At 46.8% G+C, this 14,014-nt stretch overlaps 1 protein-coding gene across 1 annotated transcript in view; it reads left to right on the forward strand.

The window, feature by feature from the left end:
- The window catches only part of BMP8A (bone morphogenetic protein 8a), a 39,139-nt gene extending 30,933 nt beyond the window's left edge, over positions 1-8,206 (forward strand). Inside the window, exons 4-7 of the mRNA XM_048501621.1 lie at positions 1,339-1,533; positions 2,250-2,329; positions 3,587-3,697; positions 7,845-8,206. Of these exons, the coding sequence (XP_048357578.1) occupies positions 1,339-1,533; positions 2,250-2,329; positions 3,587-3,697; positions 7,845-7,994 (536 nt within the window). The 3' untranslated portion in view covers positions 7,995-8,206. The remainder of the gene's footprint in view (positions 1-1,338; positions 1,534-2,249; positions 2,330-3,586; positions 3,698-7,844) is intronic.
- Positions 8,207-14,014: the final 5,808 nt, after the last annotated feature.

Consider the following 14,014-nt stretch of genomic DNA (forward strand, 5'->3'; position numbering starts at 1 on the left):
CACTCCCCCTCTTCACTCCAGTGCATTGGCCTTTGTATGCTTGTGATTAAAGAGGGAGGGGAGTTATTTGAACCTGGCTCTTGCTCTGTTTTCCTGCTAAAAACTGACCTGCCCTCACTAGGTTTGGTCCCTATAGGGCTGTGGTGGCGAACCTTTGGCACTCCAGATGTTATGGACTACAATTCCCATCAGCCCCTGCCAGCATGGTCAAGCATGGTCAATTGGCCATGCTGGCAGGGGCTGATGGGAATTGTAGTCCATAACATCTGGAGTGCCAAAGGTTTGCCACCACTGCTATAGGGATAGAATACAAGACTCCTCCCACAAAAAAGCACCTTATGTTCCACCAGAGATTTTCAGCCAAAAAGGGAGCAGGGGAAAACGATTAAATGACTGGCCTGGCCCTTTAATTGTGGCCCATCTTCTGCATTCAGTAAAGACAGAACACATAGTTATAGAGATTTATGGAAGATATATTGGATGCAGTTCTCCCCTAAAAGACACATATCCATAAAGAGGTTTCATGCACGGGACCATCTTCTTGTGGTGCGCACAGAGCTTCATTTATCATACCAAAGGAGGAAAATAATTTTCTGCATGTCAGGTAGTGCCAAAACAGTTTGCAAGCAAGCTTCTTAGTGAGAAATAATTATTCAGGCTTTCACCAAACTCACAGGTGCTACTAAAAGCATTTCTCACCTCTTCTTCTTCTGCTGGTGTGAGTGTGTGTGTGTGTGTGAGAGAGAGAGAACGAACCGGTTTTGAAGGTATGCATATCGGGCATCTGGATGGCCAGGAAGGAGGATTGCCGGCTGCTTGTATGATTTTGCTGTCAGACATAAACAAAGGCTCTGTTCCATGAAGCCAAAACCACTAGCAAAACCACTAGCAAAATACAATACTTTTCAAGCAGAAAACCCCGAGAAAATCAGGACTTGCTTTCCAGCAGAGAATCAAATCGAGATTCAACTTTAGTATTACAATCTTTCCCCCAAATAGTTATTTTCACTTGGGCAGTTGGCTCTGGGGAGGGTTAGTGGAGGAACAGTGGACTGAACCGATTCATCCTTTGTTTGCTCTGAAAATTTAAATGAATTCTGTGTGACACAATGTTTGCTTCAAGCGAACAGTAGAGTTTTGTGTATCTTGACAAAGGACATATGCCAAACGGCAATAAAAGGCAATCATTAGAATAATCTGTTTCTGTCTCTTTGGGGATCCTTGGCCTTAATAGTGGGGCTCCCTATACCCTGACCCCAGCCAGGTGAACCACACCTGTTAATGTAACATAAAGCAGTATTAACATAGTGGAAAGGGTTTGGTTTTTGGATTTTGTAGGGCAGAGCGTCGATCCTGCATTGGCAGGCCTCTTGGGTCGCCACGGGCCCCGTTCCAAGCAGCCCTTCATGGTGACCTTCTTCCGGGCAAGCCAAAGCCAAGCCAGAGCTCCTCGAGCTGTCAGGCATCTGAGGAAGAAGCAGCCCAAGAAGACAAACAGCTTCCCACACGCGAACAGACTTCCAGGGACATTTGGTAAGAAGCAAGCACCTGTATTGGGGCATTTCCAGACTTGACCGCAGACTAAGAAGGGAAGTGCCTCTCTGAGGCATTCATTGAATGAGTTTGGTATCCTCTCAAGAGTTACACTTGGCTCCAATTCTTTGTCCCTGTGTGAACTCAGAAAGGGCTGTAGCATGCGCATAGCCCTTTTTGCTAGATTAGGGTTGGCAGCCTCCAGGTGGTGCCTGGAGATTTCCCAATATTATAACTGAGCTTCAAACTACAGAGATCAGTTTCCCCAGAGTAAATGTCTGGTCCCGAGGTGAACTCTGTGGCGTTATACCACACTGAAGTCCCTCCCCTTCCGCAAGCACAACCTGTGCAAGGTGATGTGTGGCGCATACAGCTGCTCAGCACAAGTTAACCTGCAGCTCCTGAGCTGAGATTTATTAACAGCATATTAGTTCAGCCAGCAGGGAGAGCTGATCTTCTCTGGGCTCCTAAGTGGTACCCTCCCTTGAAGGCTGTATGCTTTTGTATGTATCCATGCTGGTCCCCAGAGCGTTGGCAGAGCCATTGGCACACACTGGAGCTCCAGACTCACGAAGGAGAATTGTCATCCCTTACTGCCTGTGGCAAAGCAATCTCATCATGCCTTGCTTAGTCCGGTGTCCATTTTTCCTTGTAAAGACAGTGAACTGTGGTCAAGCTGTCATCCTTTGATGCTGCTTTGTAACTCTTTCACCTAGATGACATTCAACCTTCTGAAGGGAAGCACGTATGCAGGAGAGAAGAGTTGTACGTCAGTTTTCAAGACCTTGGATGGCTGGTAATTTTTAAGGAGTGTTCTTTTTTTTTTCTTCAGCAGTTGTATTGATAACCAGGAAAATGGAAAAGCAAAATTCCGAACTTTTCCCTTTCTTGTTGGATCTTTCTCTCTCTTTCTCTCTCATGAACTCAAGACTGATTCACATGCAGCATATTAGTTCTGGTTGCTCAACACCTGTTAAACCAGCAATTCCAAAATGATGCACCACAAGAAATAAATTTAAATTAATATAAAGCTCCCTTTAAAATGAAAGCAGAGGAGGTTGCCTGTTGGGTCTCTGCATGGTCAAGCTAGGTGAGGGGTCCAAGCTTTTTCAGATTCAGATTGAAATCACAGCATAACAGGCTCCTGGTATTGTTTTCCTACACTGAAACACTGTTTTCCTACACTGAAACAGAGCCCTTTCAGGTTAGGAAACTTGTGTGTGTGTGGGGGGGGGGATTTGGGCCACTTGCAGTTAAAGAAATTCAAGTTATTTAGAAAGTCCTATAATCATCCATTGTAGAGGGTAACATAAATTTATATACATTGGCATAACAAAGGTGCACAACTTGATTGAGGTGTAGCTAAAGTTTTATTCAGGAACTAACATACTTGATAGTAACGAGGAGAGACAGAAATACAGTCCTATCTATACATCACTAATTGAAAGATACCAGCAGTTCCATTGTTAAGCAGAGTCACTCCTGTCTCAGCTTATTGAAATGAATTGACTTAGATTGGAGTAACTCTTTTTAGGATTGTACTTTTTAGGTTGTAACTTTCAAAAAGAAACAGGATATTGCCATAAGAACAGCAATCTGGAGACAGACAATGAATAACAGCAGAGAAGGTGCTCACCTTACTATTGTATCTAACTTTTCTTGCTGTCCCCTGCAGGGTCTTCTTTGTACAACAGACATCACCTATTCCAATATACTAAAAATGCAGTACAAAGGCACTTTGCATAGCTCCCTGGGATCAGGCTCTCTTCATGAGTTAGTGGCCTAAGCTCATTAGGGATTGGGAGCTAAGCAGGGTCTATCATGATCAGTACTTGGATGGGAGACCACCAAGGAAGTTCCAGGTTGCTACATGGAAGAAGGCATAGCAAGCCACCTCTGTTCATCTTTTGCCTTGAGCACCCTTCTTTTGGGTCTGTCCTGAGTCACTTGTGTCCAATGTGGGCACCTTTCCTCATGAGTTGGTAGGCTGAAGCTGCTTGGAGGAAGGAAGGGGCCCAAGTCTGCGCTGAAGCTCCTGTGCCTTGCCTTTCAGAACTGGGTGATTGCCCCCCAGGGCTACTCAGCCTTCTACTGCCAAGGAGACTGCGCTTTCCCTCTGGATTCCTGCATGAACGCCACCAACCACGCCATCCTCCAATCCCTGGTCAGTACCTGTTTGGGGAGGGTCATGGACCCTGGGGGAGAAGGGGTCTTCGGAGGGGCTGTGGCTAGCAGCATGCGTGCATCTCTTCCACTCCAGCAGGTTTTGAGGGGTTTGTAGTGTGTCAAAGAGCCACAAAATCTATTGGAACCCTTTCAGTACTAAGCTGAAAGAAATGTGTCCGTTCCTTGTACAACCTCCTGGGGCAACAATAGCATCCACGTTCTTTGGCTGGAGAAGAACAACTGCTTTTATTAGGAGAGTTGGAAGGTACGTTTACCTCCATTCAGGGCAGGTCCTTTTTGCTCTGGTTCCAGAATTGCTGAGCCAGTGTCATGCAGAGGTTAAGAGTGTTGGACTAGTAGCTAGAAGACCCAGGTTTGAATCCCCACTTGTCCCACAATTGCTCATAGAGCACCCTTGGGCCAGTCACAGTCTTTTAGCCTAGTCAACCTCACAAGGTTGTTGTGAAGATAAAATGGAGGAGAACAGAATGATGTAAGCATTGTGGAGAAAGGCAGGGCATAAATGGATTAATAAGTAAATAAGAAATGGGATGGAATGGAATGATTGGGGGTGAGGGGAAACATTCATACCAGGACACTATTGTGACTCAGACCCCCTCAGAGAGCCAGCGTGGTGTAGTGGTAAAGAGCAGGTGTACTCTAATCTGGAGAACCAGGTTTGAATTTCCACTCTGCCACTTGAGCTGTGGAGACTTAACTGGTGAACTAGATTAGCTTGTGCAATCCCATCACATGCCAGCTGGGTGACCTTGGGCTAGTCACAGTTCTTCAGAGCTCTCCCGCCACACCCACCTCACAGGGTGTTTGTTGTGAGCGGGGAAGGGAAAGGATATTGTAAGCCCCTTTGAGTTTCCTTACAGGAGAGAAAGGGGGGATATAAATTCAAACTCCACTTCTTCTTCCACTTTCCCTCTGAGAAAAACCCTTCTTCCTCTGCTGAGAGGATTTCCTTCCTTTCTATCTTTCGTGGAACTGGGCTGGGTGATCTTCACTCAAATGGGGTGTCCAAAAGGAATTACTGAGGCCTTCTTTGTTGATATTAATTCTGTGACGCTCCCCCAAGGAGGAGCCCATCTGGAGAGGCTAGGGTTGAGCGCCGCCAAGTTCTCTTCTGTGGTCTCTAGAGGGGAGTTGGCCAGGCTAAAGCAGATAAGGAAGCTCTAGAAAAAACTTATTTATGGGCTGTAAAGGGTGAACTTGCTGCATGCTGCCAAGATTAGTTAAAAGTTCTTGTGCACCACTACTGTTTGTGGGCGAGTCCAAGGCAGGTCTGAATCTGGGCTTTCCTCCAGTTAGCATTTGTACAAACAGGCCCACAGTTAACAGCGTGCACCCTCCACGCTTCGAATAATAGTTACTGTTGAAGTGACCTTTGAAGGCTACAAACTTTTGGTGGGGTGGGGGGGAGGGAGGCAGGGAACAGAAGGGCCAGGGTGTGAGGAGATATTAGCATCTCGAAACTGAGCCTAACATGCCTGAAAGAAATGGCTCACACATGTTTGGCAACCCTCAGCCGAGTGGAGTCTTTGAAGTTCCGAGCTCGCCCACTGACACCCCTTCGAGGACGAGGGGAGAGCTTCAGTCCCTGCCACTTTGGCACTGGGAGAAGCACCAGGCGGAGACGAGAGTCAGGCCTGCACGGAGTGGTCTCTGGGCCTCTCTGAGGCTGAGGGGGGCGTTTGGGAGGGATCTTTCCCACACGAGCACATGAAGCTGGCTTTGACTGACTCAGTCCCTGCGCCCCTCAAAGTTGGGTCAGGCAGCAGCACTCCAGGGCCTCAGGCAGAGGTCTCTCTCATCCCCTCTTTCAGGTCCTGGGATGCCAAGGATTGAACCTGGGGCCTTCTGCATTCAAGGCAGAGTCTCTACCCCTGAACTGTCAGCCCTCCCCTGACAGTAGCCATGACTGTTCTCGGGGGCTCCTCAGCAACCATCACAAACACGCATTGCCCTTACGTCTCCAACTTTCTGGGGAATGTATTTTTAATGGTTCCAAGAAGTTCAGGCAGCGTTCCAGGAGGCTTCCCATGAGACACGGGGCTACACCCAAAGTTAGCCTTGGCACTTCACACCTCTTATCCCATCTGTGCTCAGCTGGACTGGGGGTTCTGCTCCGTTGGCCTCTTGTGTTGTTTTTCTCCTCTGGCAGGACAGCTTAAAAGGATAGAGCGTGTTCAGTTGAGTGAACTGGTTACTTTGGGTAGGTATATATATTCAGTAGAGATAATCAGTGGCAGAGATGCGGAAGCAGTCTCATGTGGAAAAGAAAGATAGCCAGAGATACTTTGAGTTGCTTTTTGTCTAAAAATATTTTACTAGCTTAAAGGAATGGCTACATGGAATAAAACAGCAAATGCTGTACTGCTTTGTTACATATGTACAGTAGTAATCACAATCTAGGGCTACATCTTGCTTTCTGTCTATCTCACCTTGTGGCTCTGAACATGTGCTGTGAACAAAGAAAACAGGTAACTTTATAACTTTAGATATACTTTATAACTAACATGTAAGCAATGGTAGTCTGACTGACCAATGGCTAATTAATAGACCAGGTCATAGAACAGTGACCTCAGCACCTTATTTACATACAGTTAACCCCTTAGTAACTGAATTGTGACAGACCATTTCAAATACCAACACTTTGAGCATGGGAAAGCACAGGGGCATGTCAGATGAACGTTCATCCTGCAATTGCAGTGCCAGCTGTTGGGATATTTATTTATAGAATGCTTTTTCTCCCCAGTGGAGATCCAAAGTGACTTATCATATAGTTCTTCCTTCTTTCATTTTGTCCCACAAAAAACCCTGTGAGCTAGGTTAGGTTGAGAAAGAGCAAGGGACTGTCACTGGCCCAAGATCATCCAATGAACTTCTAAGCAGAGTGGGAATTTGAACCCGAGTCTCTGAGATTCTGGTCTAACAGACGGACCACTGTGCAACAACACAGCCTCTCTGTGCTTAAAGAGAGAGCCAGTGTGGTGTAGTGGTTAAGAGCAGGTGCACTCTAATCTGGAGAATCGGGTTGGATTCCCCGCTCTGCCACTTGAGCTGTGGAGGCTTATCTGGGGAACTAAATTAGCTTATGCACTCCCACCACATGCCAGCTGGTTGACGGTGGGCTAGTCACAGTTCTTTGGAGCTCACTCAGCCCCACCCACCTCACAGGGTGTTTGTTGTGAGGGGGGAAGGAAAAGGAGTTTGTAAGCCCCTTTGGGTCTCCTTACAGGAGAGAAAGGGGAGCTATAAATCCAAACTCTTCTTCTTCTTAAAGACATTGAAGTATGGATCAGAGTCATTACCCCTCCTGCCCCTTTCCCCTCTACTTCAGAGTTGATTTCACTGTGCCCCATTCAACTTCCTTCCCTCCTTCATTTAACCACTTCTCCTGTGCCTGCTGTGGCTGCCCCTTGTGCAAATTTGTATGGGGCATGAATCTGAATTGAGCAGACACGAGAGCCAAGAGTTTTTCCAGCAAGCTGGCAAGATTATTCTGCTTGCTGTGGTTCCAGCTGCTGTTTCCTAGGGGCAGAATTAACTGAAAAGAATCCCCTTGAACTGGTAATTTGTGACAGCCACAGTGCCAGATACACAAATTTGCCTCATACAGAGTCAAAGTGAAGGTCCTTTTAGTCCTCTTTCGTCTCCCTGCCTGACTGAAGAGAGGCGTCTCCCATACTCCTTCCCGAGGTCCTGCAGCTTGAGGTGCTACAGGCTGAACCTGCCTCAGTCCACAGATAAAGAATGTGTCCAGCCACTGAGCTATAAGCCCTTTCACTGCATCAACCCTGAAATGTGGTTTAAATCCCACTGCAATTCCAGGGGCAGCTGCTGCCCACTCTGCTCCAAGAAATGGGCATCTGAACCAGCTTTCAGCACGGATGCTTTGGAGAGAGTTTCCAACATAAACTGCAACTCGAGCTGCCAAACATTTTTTGAATAAATATTTTGGGGGAAAGTTGAAAAATCCCATACTTATTCAAACCTTGCGTTGGTAAACAAATACTTCATTGAAGCCTTTTCCGTTTCCCTACATTTGGATTGGGGAGAGGGGGGGCATTGCACAATTATTCTTTGGGTGAGTACTGACAGAGCCCCCCTTCCCTCCCCCCTGTGTCCCACTGCAGGTCCACTTGATGAAGCCAGACACCGTCCCCAAGGCTTGCTGCGCCCCCACCAAACTCAGCGCTACGTCCGTGCTCTATTACGACAGCAACAACAACGTCATCCTCAAGAAACACCGCAACATGGTGGTGAAGACGTGCGGCTGCCTCTGATATCGGGGGAGACCCTAGGGTTGCCAACCTCCAGGTGGGGCTGGGAAATCTCCCAGTATTAAACTGATCGTCAGAGATCAATTCCCCTGGAGAAAAATGACTGCTTTGGAGGGTGGACTCTACGGCACTATACCTCCACCCACAAATCTCCCAACCTGGAGCTGACCATTCTCAGGTGGTCATAGGCATGGCCGGGGGTGGGAGGGGGGAGCAATGGGGAAGCAGAGATATTTTGTTACAGGTGGTACCTGTGGCAGATTTGTGTAAGAGGAACTGATGGGATGGGATTGGTTACCTTCCCTCTTTCTACAACTTAAAGAACAGGCCCTGGCCACGGACTGACACGGAGTGCGACGGCCTGCCTTTGGCTAGTGATTGGTTTGTTCCTAGCCTGCACAAACAACAGGCCTCTGCCAAGGAAACTGAAACACGACCTGGCTACAGACATAGTTCTGTTTTGTCTTCTGTGCCAGAAACCTCCAAAAGATCCTTGCAGTATAAATTAAATTTAAAATACTAAATTAAGTTTAAACACCTGAAGCAGAAACCTGGTGGAAACCGATATGCTTGCTTTGCATAAATGTACTCTTGTTTGTATGCTTTATTTTGTACCTAACATGTTGATTTTTAAGAAAAAAATAGACTTCAATTTATTTTATTTTGCATGGAGCAGTATAAATGATGATGGACTCATGGGGGGGGGGGGTACTTGAGGGAAAAGATTTCCCTGCAGCCCCTTTTGTGGACATCTCAGCATGTGTTCAAACCCTTCTTCAAGCAAGAGGACCAGAAAAAAATCTTTCATTAAAAAAAACCCTGAAATTTTCAAGATCCTAAGCTTGAATATGAACAGATTCCTTGTGAGCAGAATCTGTCCCTGGAAGGCACTCAGATGTGTGAAAACATTTGCACAGGTCATGCCCATTCACAGCAAGCCACATCCTGTTGACGGCGCACACTGCAGGTCAGATGCAGATTTCGGTGTAAGATGACAAACTGAACAGTCATCTTGCATTCCACCACCTTGCCCAACTAGAATGCTCTTCTGTGCATGCGCATCTGAACCAGCTTTCAGCAGTTTGACCAGGGCAGGGGGAAGGGTCAGTAGCTGTAGTAAGGGGTCACAACCACTGAACCGATCCAAAGAAAAAATGGAAAACCGACAACAGTGACACAGGGACAAACAGCTAGGAATGTAGACAAGATAGGCTGGTTTGTTTCAAGGGTGGAGATAAGGACCAAGAGCAGGTCTCCTGCCATTTTACTGGCTGCGTAGTTGTTACTCATCCAAATGTGCACCTGCAGAAATTTTGTCTTCTACGGAGACGTTAAAGGGTTGAGCATCTCCCCTCCTGTTTTGCCTCCTTGGTCAAGCAGCTCTGAAGGGAAGAAGGTTGTAAAATAGCCTGCTCTATACCTTATGGAATGTTTAGCTCCCCATCTCAATTTGCAGAGGAGAACCCCAACTTCCTTCCAGGAACCACATATGCAAAAGGAGACTAAAACTTGCCCTCCTAGGCCCCCCCTGTCTCAGCACAGATTTTTGCCCCACTCCACTTTTCATATGGCCAAATTCTCTCCCTCAGCTGGTCCAATTTGGAGGGCAGAGGTGGCTCTTATCCTATCTTCTGGGCCATCAGGAAGTCTTGGAGGATACCCAACTCTGGAAAACACTTCCCAGCATTTCCTCCCCTGTGAAGGGTTTGGCCACTACTTTACCTCACAAACTGCCTCTAGTAGGCTGCATTCAGTTGTAAAATATTACTTGCAAAACAGAGTTAATGCAATAAGGAGGCAAAACACAGTTGCTTCTACTGAAATAAAGTTTACTTACTAAGAATAAAGGGTTAAGGGAACTTGGGAGAGAAAAACAAGAAAAGTCTTACTAATTTAGCCAGCTTGTCAGCCAGCTCACTGCTTAGATTATCACATTGCTAACAAAAAGACTACTGAACACGTGCAAAGTGTAACAAAGAATATATATATATCTAATGTCTATGTGCAGACTGGCATGTAGCCCATACCAGATCTGCCTGACCAATGGGTATCAATTATCTGGTCACTGACTTCTGACCTCGCTAACTAATTAGCATGCAACAATTAACTCCTCCATTACTGGATTGTGTGACTGGCACTTGCCAGATCCCATCAACCCACAAGTAGCATTTGCTTCCTTAAAAGTGCATTCAAAGCAGTGTTCGCACAGCCCTTCAGTTTGTGCCTTGGCCTCAGGGCTGAGTCTTGAAACCTGCCAATCCTTCTAAGTTGTGGAATGCAGGTGTGTTACGCAGGAGTGGAGGCACCTGCTGAAGTGATCTAAGGGTTGCTCCGCTATTTGGCCAGAAGTGCTTCTTTTTGCATGATCCTTCTTATCCATGAGTAACAACAAGCTGCCCCACTTCCCAAATTAGGGAGACCATGTACCCCTAACCTGGCTGACGCAAGCTCGTTCAATCTTGGAAGCTGAGCAGCATCAGCCCTAGTTTGTACTTGACCACCAAGAAAGTCCAAGATTGCTGTGTAAATGCAGGCAGCGGCAAACTACCTCTGTTTGTCTCTTGCCTTGAAAACCCCTTGGGGGCCACCATACTTCTGCTACAACTTGGCATTTCCCACTATATTGAGGACACTGGATCTTCGCAAAACCCACATCTAAGTCATGAAATACCACACCCTTTCCTTCTTGGAGCACCATGATTTCTGTGAATGCGACGAAAGTTCTTTTTATGGGATCCCTCTAATGTGAACGATTTTCATACAATCATTTTCAGGCATTACTGGTTGTCTCTCCCAACGGTGGTTTTCTTCTTGCCACTATGTCTTTATAATCTGAAAATCAAAATAGCTTTGTAGGGATGCCCAGATTGTGGTCATTTGCAGCCTCAGTACTCACACGCAGGCCGGATTTCCACAGGATGCTGGCTGAGGCAGATGCCCTTTCCTGCCGGACTTTGCACTCATACCACCCATGCAAATAGCAGTGTGATGCCACGTAAGAGTTTTCTGCACAGACGCCAGCCCACTTTCAGCAAGATGCCATGCAAGGGCTGAATCCCCCAACGAAGTAGCCAGCCGCCCTTTTCAATCATGCAGTTCAGTTGTGTTTCTAGGATACTGCCCTTCTGATCACTTTATGAAAGTAGCATTTATGCCTTTAACCAGTGATGTGGATGCAAAGGTGGCCTGCCCGGAATCCTGACCAGCAATTTCATGCAGGAGATTTTTTTGGAGATTTTAGGCTCCAAGAAACATGAAAGTAGTTAAAAAGTACTTAACTATCAACGGATCAAAGATCTTACAACTTTATCAATATTGGAACATGTGGCATATAGACTACACTTGTCTGTGGACTTATTTTTAGATATTTGAAAACCTTTTATAAATAGCTTATGTATGGATTGGCGATCACTGTTATCTTTGTATTTCCACTCATGTGCAGGGATTTTATTAAAAAAAGCAGATACTGGGGTTTCATTCCTTCCTTCCTCCTCCTCACAGCATGGTGTAGTGGTTAAGAGCAGTGGTCTTTAATCTGGAGAACCAGGTTTGATTCCCCACTCCTCCACATAAGTGGCAGAGGCTTATCAAGTTTGTTTCCTCGCTCCTACACACAAACTCTGCTGGATGATCTTGGGCTAGTCACAGTTTTTTTCAGAACTCTCTCCCTAGCTCATAATCAGGTAAAAAAATTAAGGCAAGATGGGAAGAAATTTCAGTCATTAAAAAAAGAAATGCAAAATATATTTCCACCAGCCATGACAGAGGAAAGGAACAGACAGTACAGACAGATACAGCCCATTAACCTACAGTTACGGAAACAGTCGACAATGTGGATTTTAGCAAAAACAAGTGGAATCTGATAATGCCACGCTCAAGTTGGTGGCCCAGTTGTTATTTTCTAGTGCTTATTATCCGATAAACATTCAAGTTTTAGCCACACCACCGCTGTTTCCACCCTCTCTACAGCAACCCATCCATTCACAGGAATGATTTGCACAGCATTGCCTTTGAAAAGAAACTCCCTTGACTCTTAAGGCTCAGCACGTTTGCAGCCAGAGGGGCTCCCCATGCCCCGTCTGCATAGAAACAGGGCCATTTTGCAATTCTTGAGCTCCTTCCCCAGAATAATTGCACTTGCCCCTGTCCTGTCAAAGGCCCAAGGCATCCCCCACATAGAGGAATACTGGGTGGCTCCCCCACCTGTCCCTCTAGCTCTCCCCACAGGGCAGAAGGTTGTGCAAAAGCTTCAGCGCTTAAAGCCATCGTTGGCTCATCTTCCTGCCATCTCCTTCCATCCAGCCAAATAGCTTGTTCCTCCTTTTCCCCCAGCAATTAGAGCACCACCCAGGCCTGTGGCTCGGTGTCCTCACTTCATCCGCTCTTGTGCATCAGTTCTCACGGAAGCCTGGCTAAGGGGCCAGCAGAACCCTGCTGGGGCAGAACAAATCGTCCCTTGAACTCCGCATTCACTTTCCGATGCAAAGCTGCTGGAATTTCACCAGCAGGGCCCCCTCAAGCCAATAGGCTTGTCCTGGCATCACAGCTTCAAAGGTATACTGCCTCTGGACACACAGGTTCTGCTTTTAGGGCTCTGTGGTAGATCTTCAGCCTGATTCGTTCTTCTTCTTCAATGGTCACTTTAGGCCGGAGGCCATGCAGCATCCTGTGGGAAAGATTCCCACAATTTACATCCTTCCTCTGTTTTTCTGGCCATGGATCAGCTCATTGGCCTTTGTGGGTCTGGATCCTATTACTGAAGAGGCATGCCTGGATTCCAGCTGCTCAGTTTTGTTGGCTCCCAAAGTAGCGGGGCGGGGGGGGGGGGGGGGGTAAGTTTAAGATCCAGTGCTGATTTCCCCCAATGTGTTTGCTGCAAAAAGGATTTTGGATTTATACCCCACCTTTCTCTCCTGAAAGGAACTTCAAAGTGGCTTACAAACGCCTTCCTCTCCCTATACAGGCACCTTGTGAGGTAGGTGAGGCTGAGAATGTTCAGAGAGAATTGTGACTAGCCCAAGGTCAACCAGCAGGTTTCATGTGCAGGAGTGGGGAAACAAAATCAGTTCACCAGATAAGACTCTGCCATGCACGTGGAGGAATAGGGAATCAAACCTGGTTCTCCAGATTAAAGTCCACTGCTCTTAACCCCTACACCATGCTGTGAGGAACAAAAGTGGGGGGGGGGGGAAGGGGACCAACCCAAACCCCAGTATCTGCAGGTGTGGGGAAACAAAATTAGTTCACCAGACAAGACTCTGCCACTTGTGCAGAGGAGTGGGGAATGAAACCCGGTTCTTCAGTTTAGAGTCCACCACTCTTAACCACACCATGCTGACCCCACACCACTGCAGTCAGGAAGCAGGCCTTGTGGCATGTCAACACACAGCCAATAGAACGCACCAGTGTCACTGCACAACCTCAATATAATAGCCACATCCAGACATCATACTAAGTTGCTATTCATTTCCAGTGTGCTGTGGTGGGCACAAATGCTCCTCTCTCCCCTGCCTAGGGTTGTCAATCTCCAGGTAGAACCAGGAGTTCTCCTGAATCATAGCTGCCCTCCAGAGGACAAAGATCAGAAGTTGGTAACTTCAGAGGGCCAATTCTGGGGCATCACAGCCCCAATGAAGCCCCTCCTCTACCCCTGCCCCAAATCTCCAAGCAAAGTTGACCATCTGATCCCCATCTTCTCATTCAAAATGCAAAAAAAAAAACCCTCTGGTTGTTCAGAATGTCCTGATGGAGGCAGCTGAGAAAAAGATTTGTACCATAAAACTGGGTTTTAACCCCAGTTTAGGATCTATCCAGAAGGCAACATGCAGACATCACAGGCAGGTGAAGATGGTTTTCATCTTCTGATGGTGGGGGAGGGGGAAGTAAGAGGATTCCGGGGGTGCACAGCAAAAAACCACACGTGAGTGAAGCCTGACAAGTGAGTGAAGCTACATCTACACATGAAGCTGCTGTATGGAGAACCAGACCCTTAGTCCATACCAAAGTCAATATTGTGTATTCAG

This window comes from Sphaerodactylus townsendi, linkage group LG06 (assembly GCF_021028975.2).
Source record: "Sphaerodactylus townsendi isolate TG3544 linkage group LG06, MPM_Stown_v2.3, whole genome shotgun sequence".
Lineage (NCBI taxonomy): Eukaryota > Metazoa > Chordata > Lepidosauria > Squamata > Sphaerodactylidae > Sphaerodactylus > Sphaerodactylus townsendi.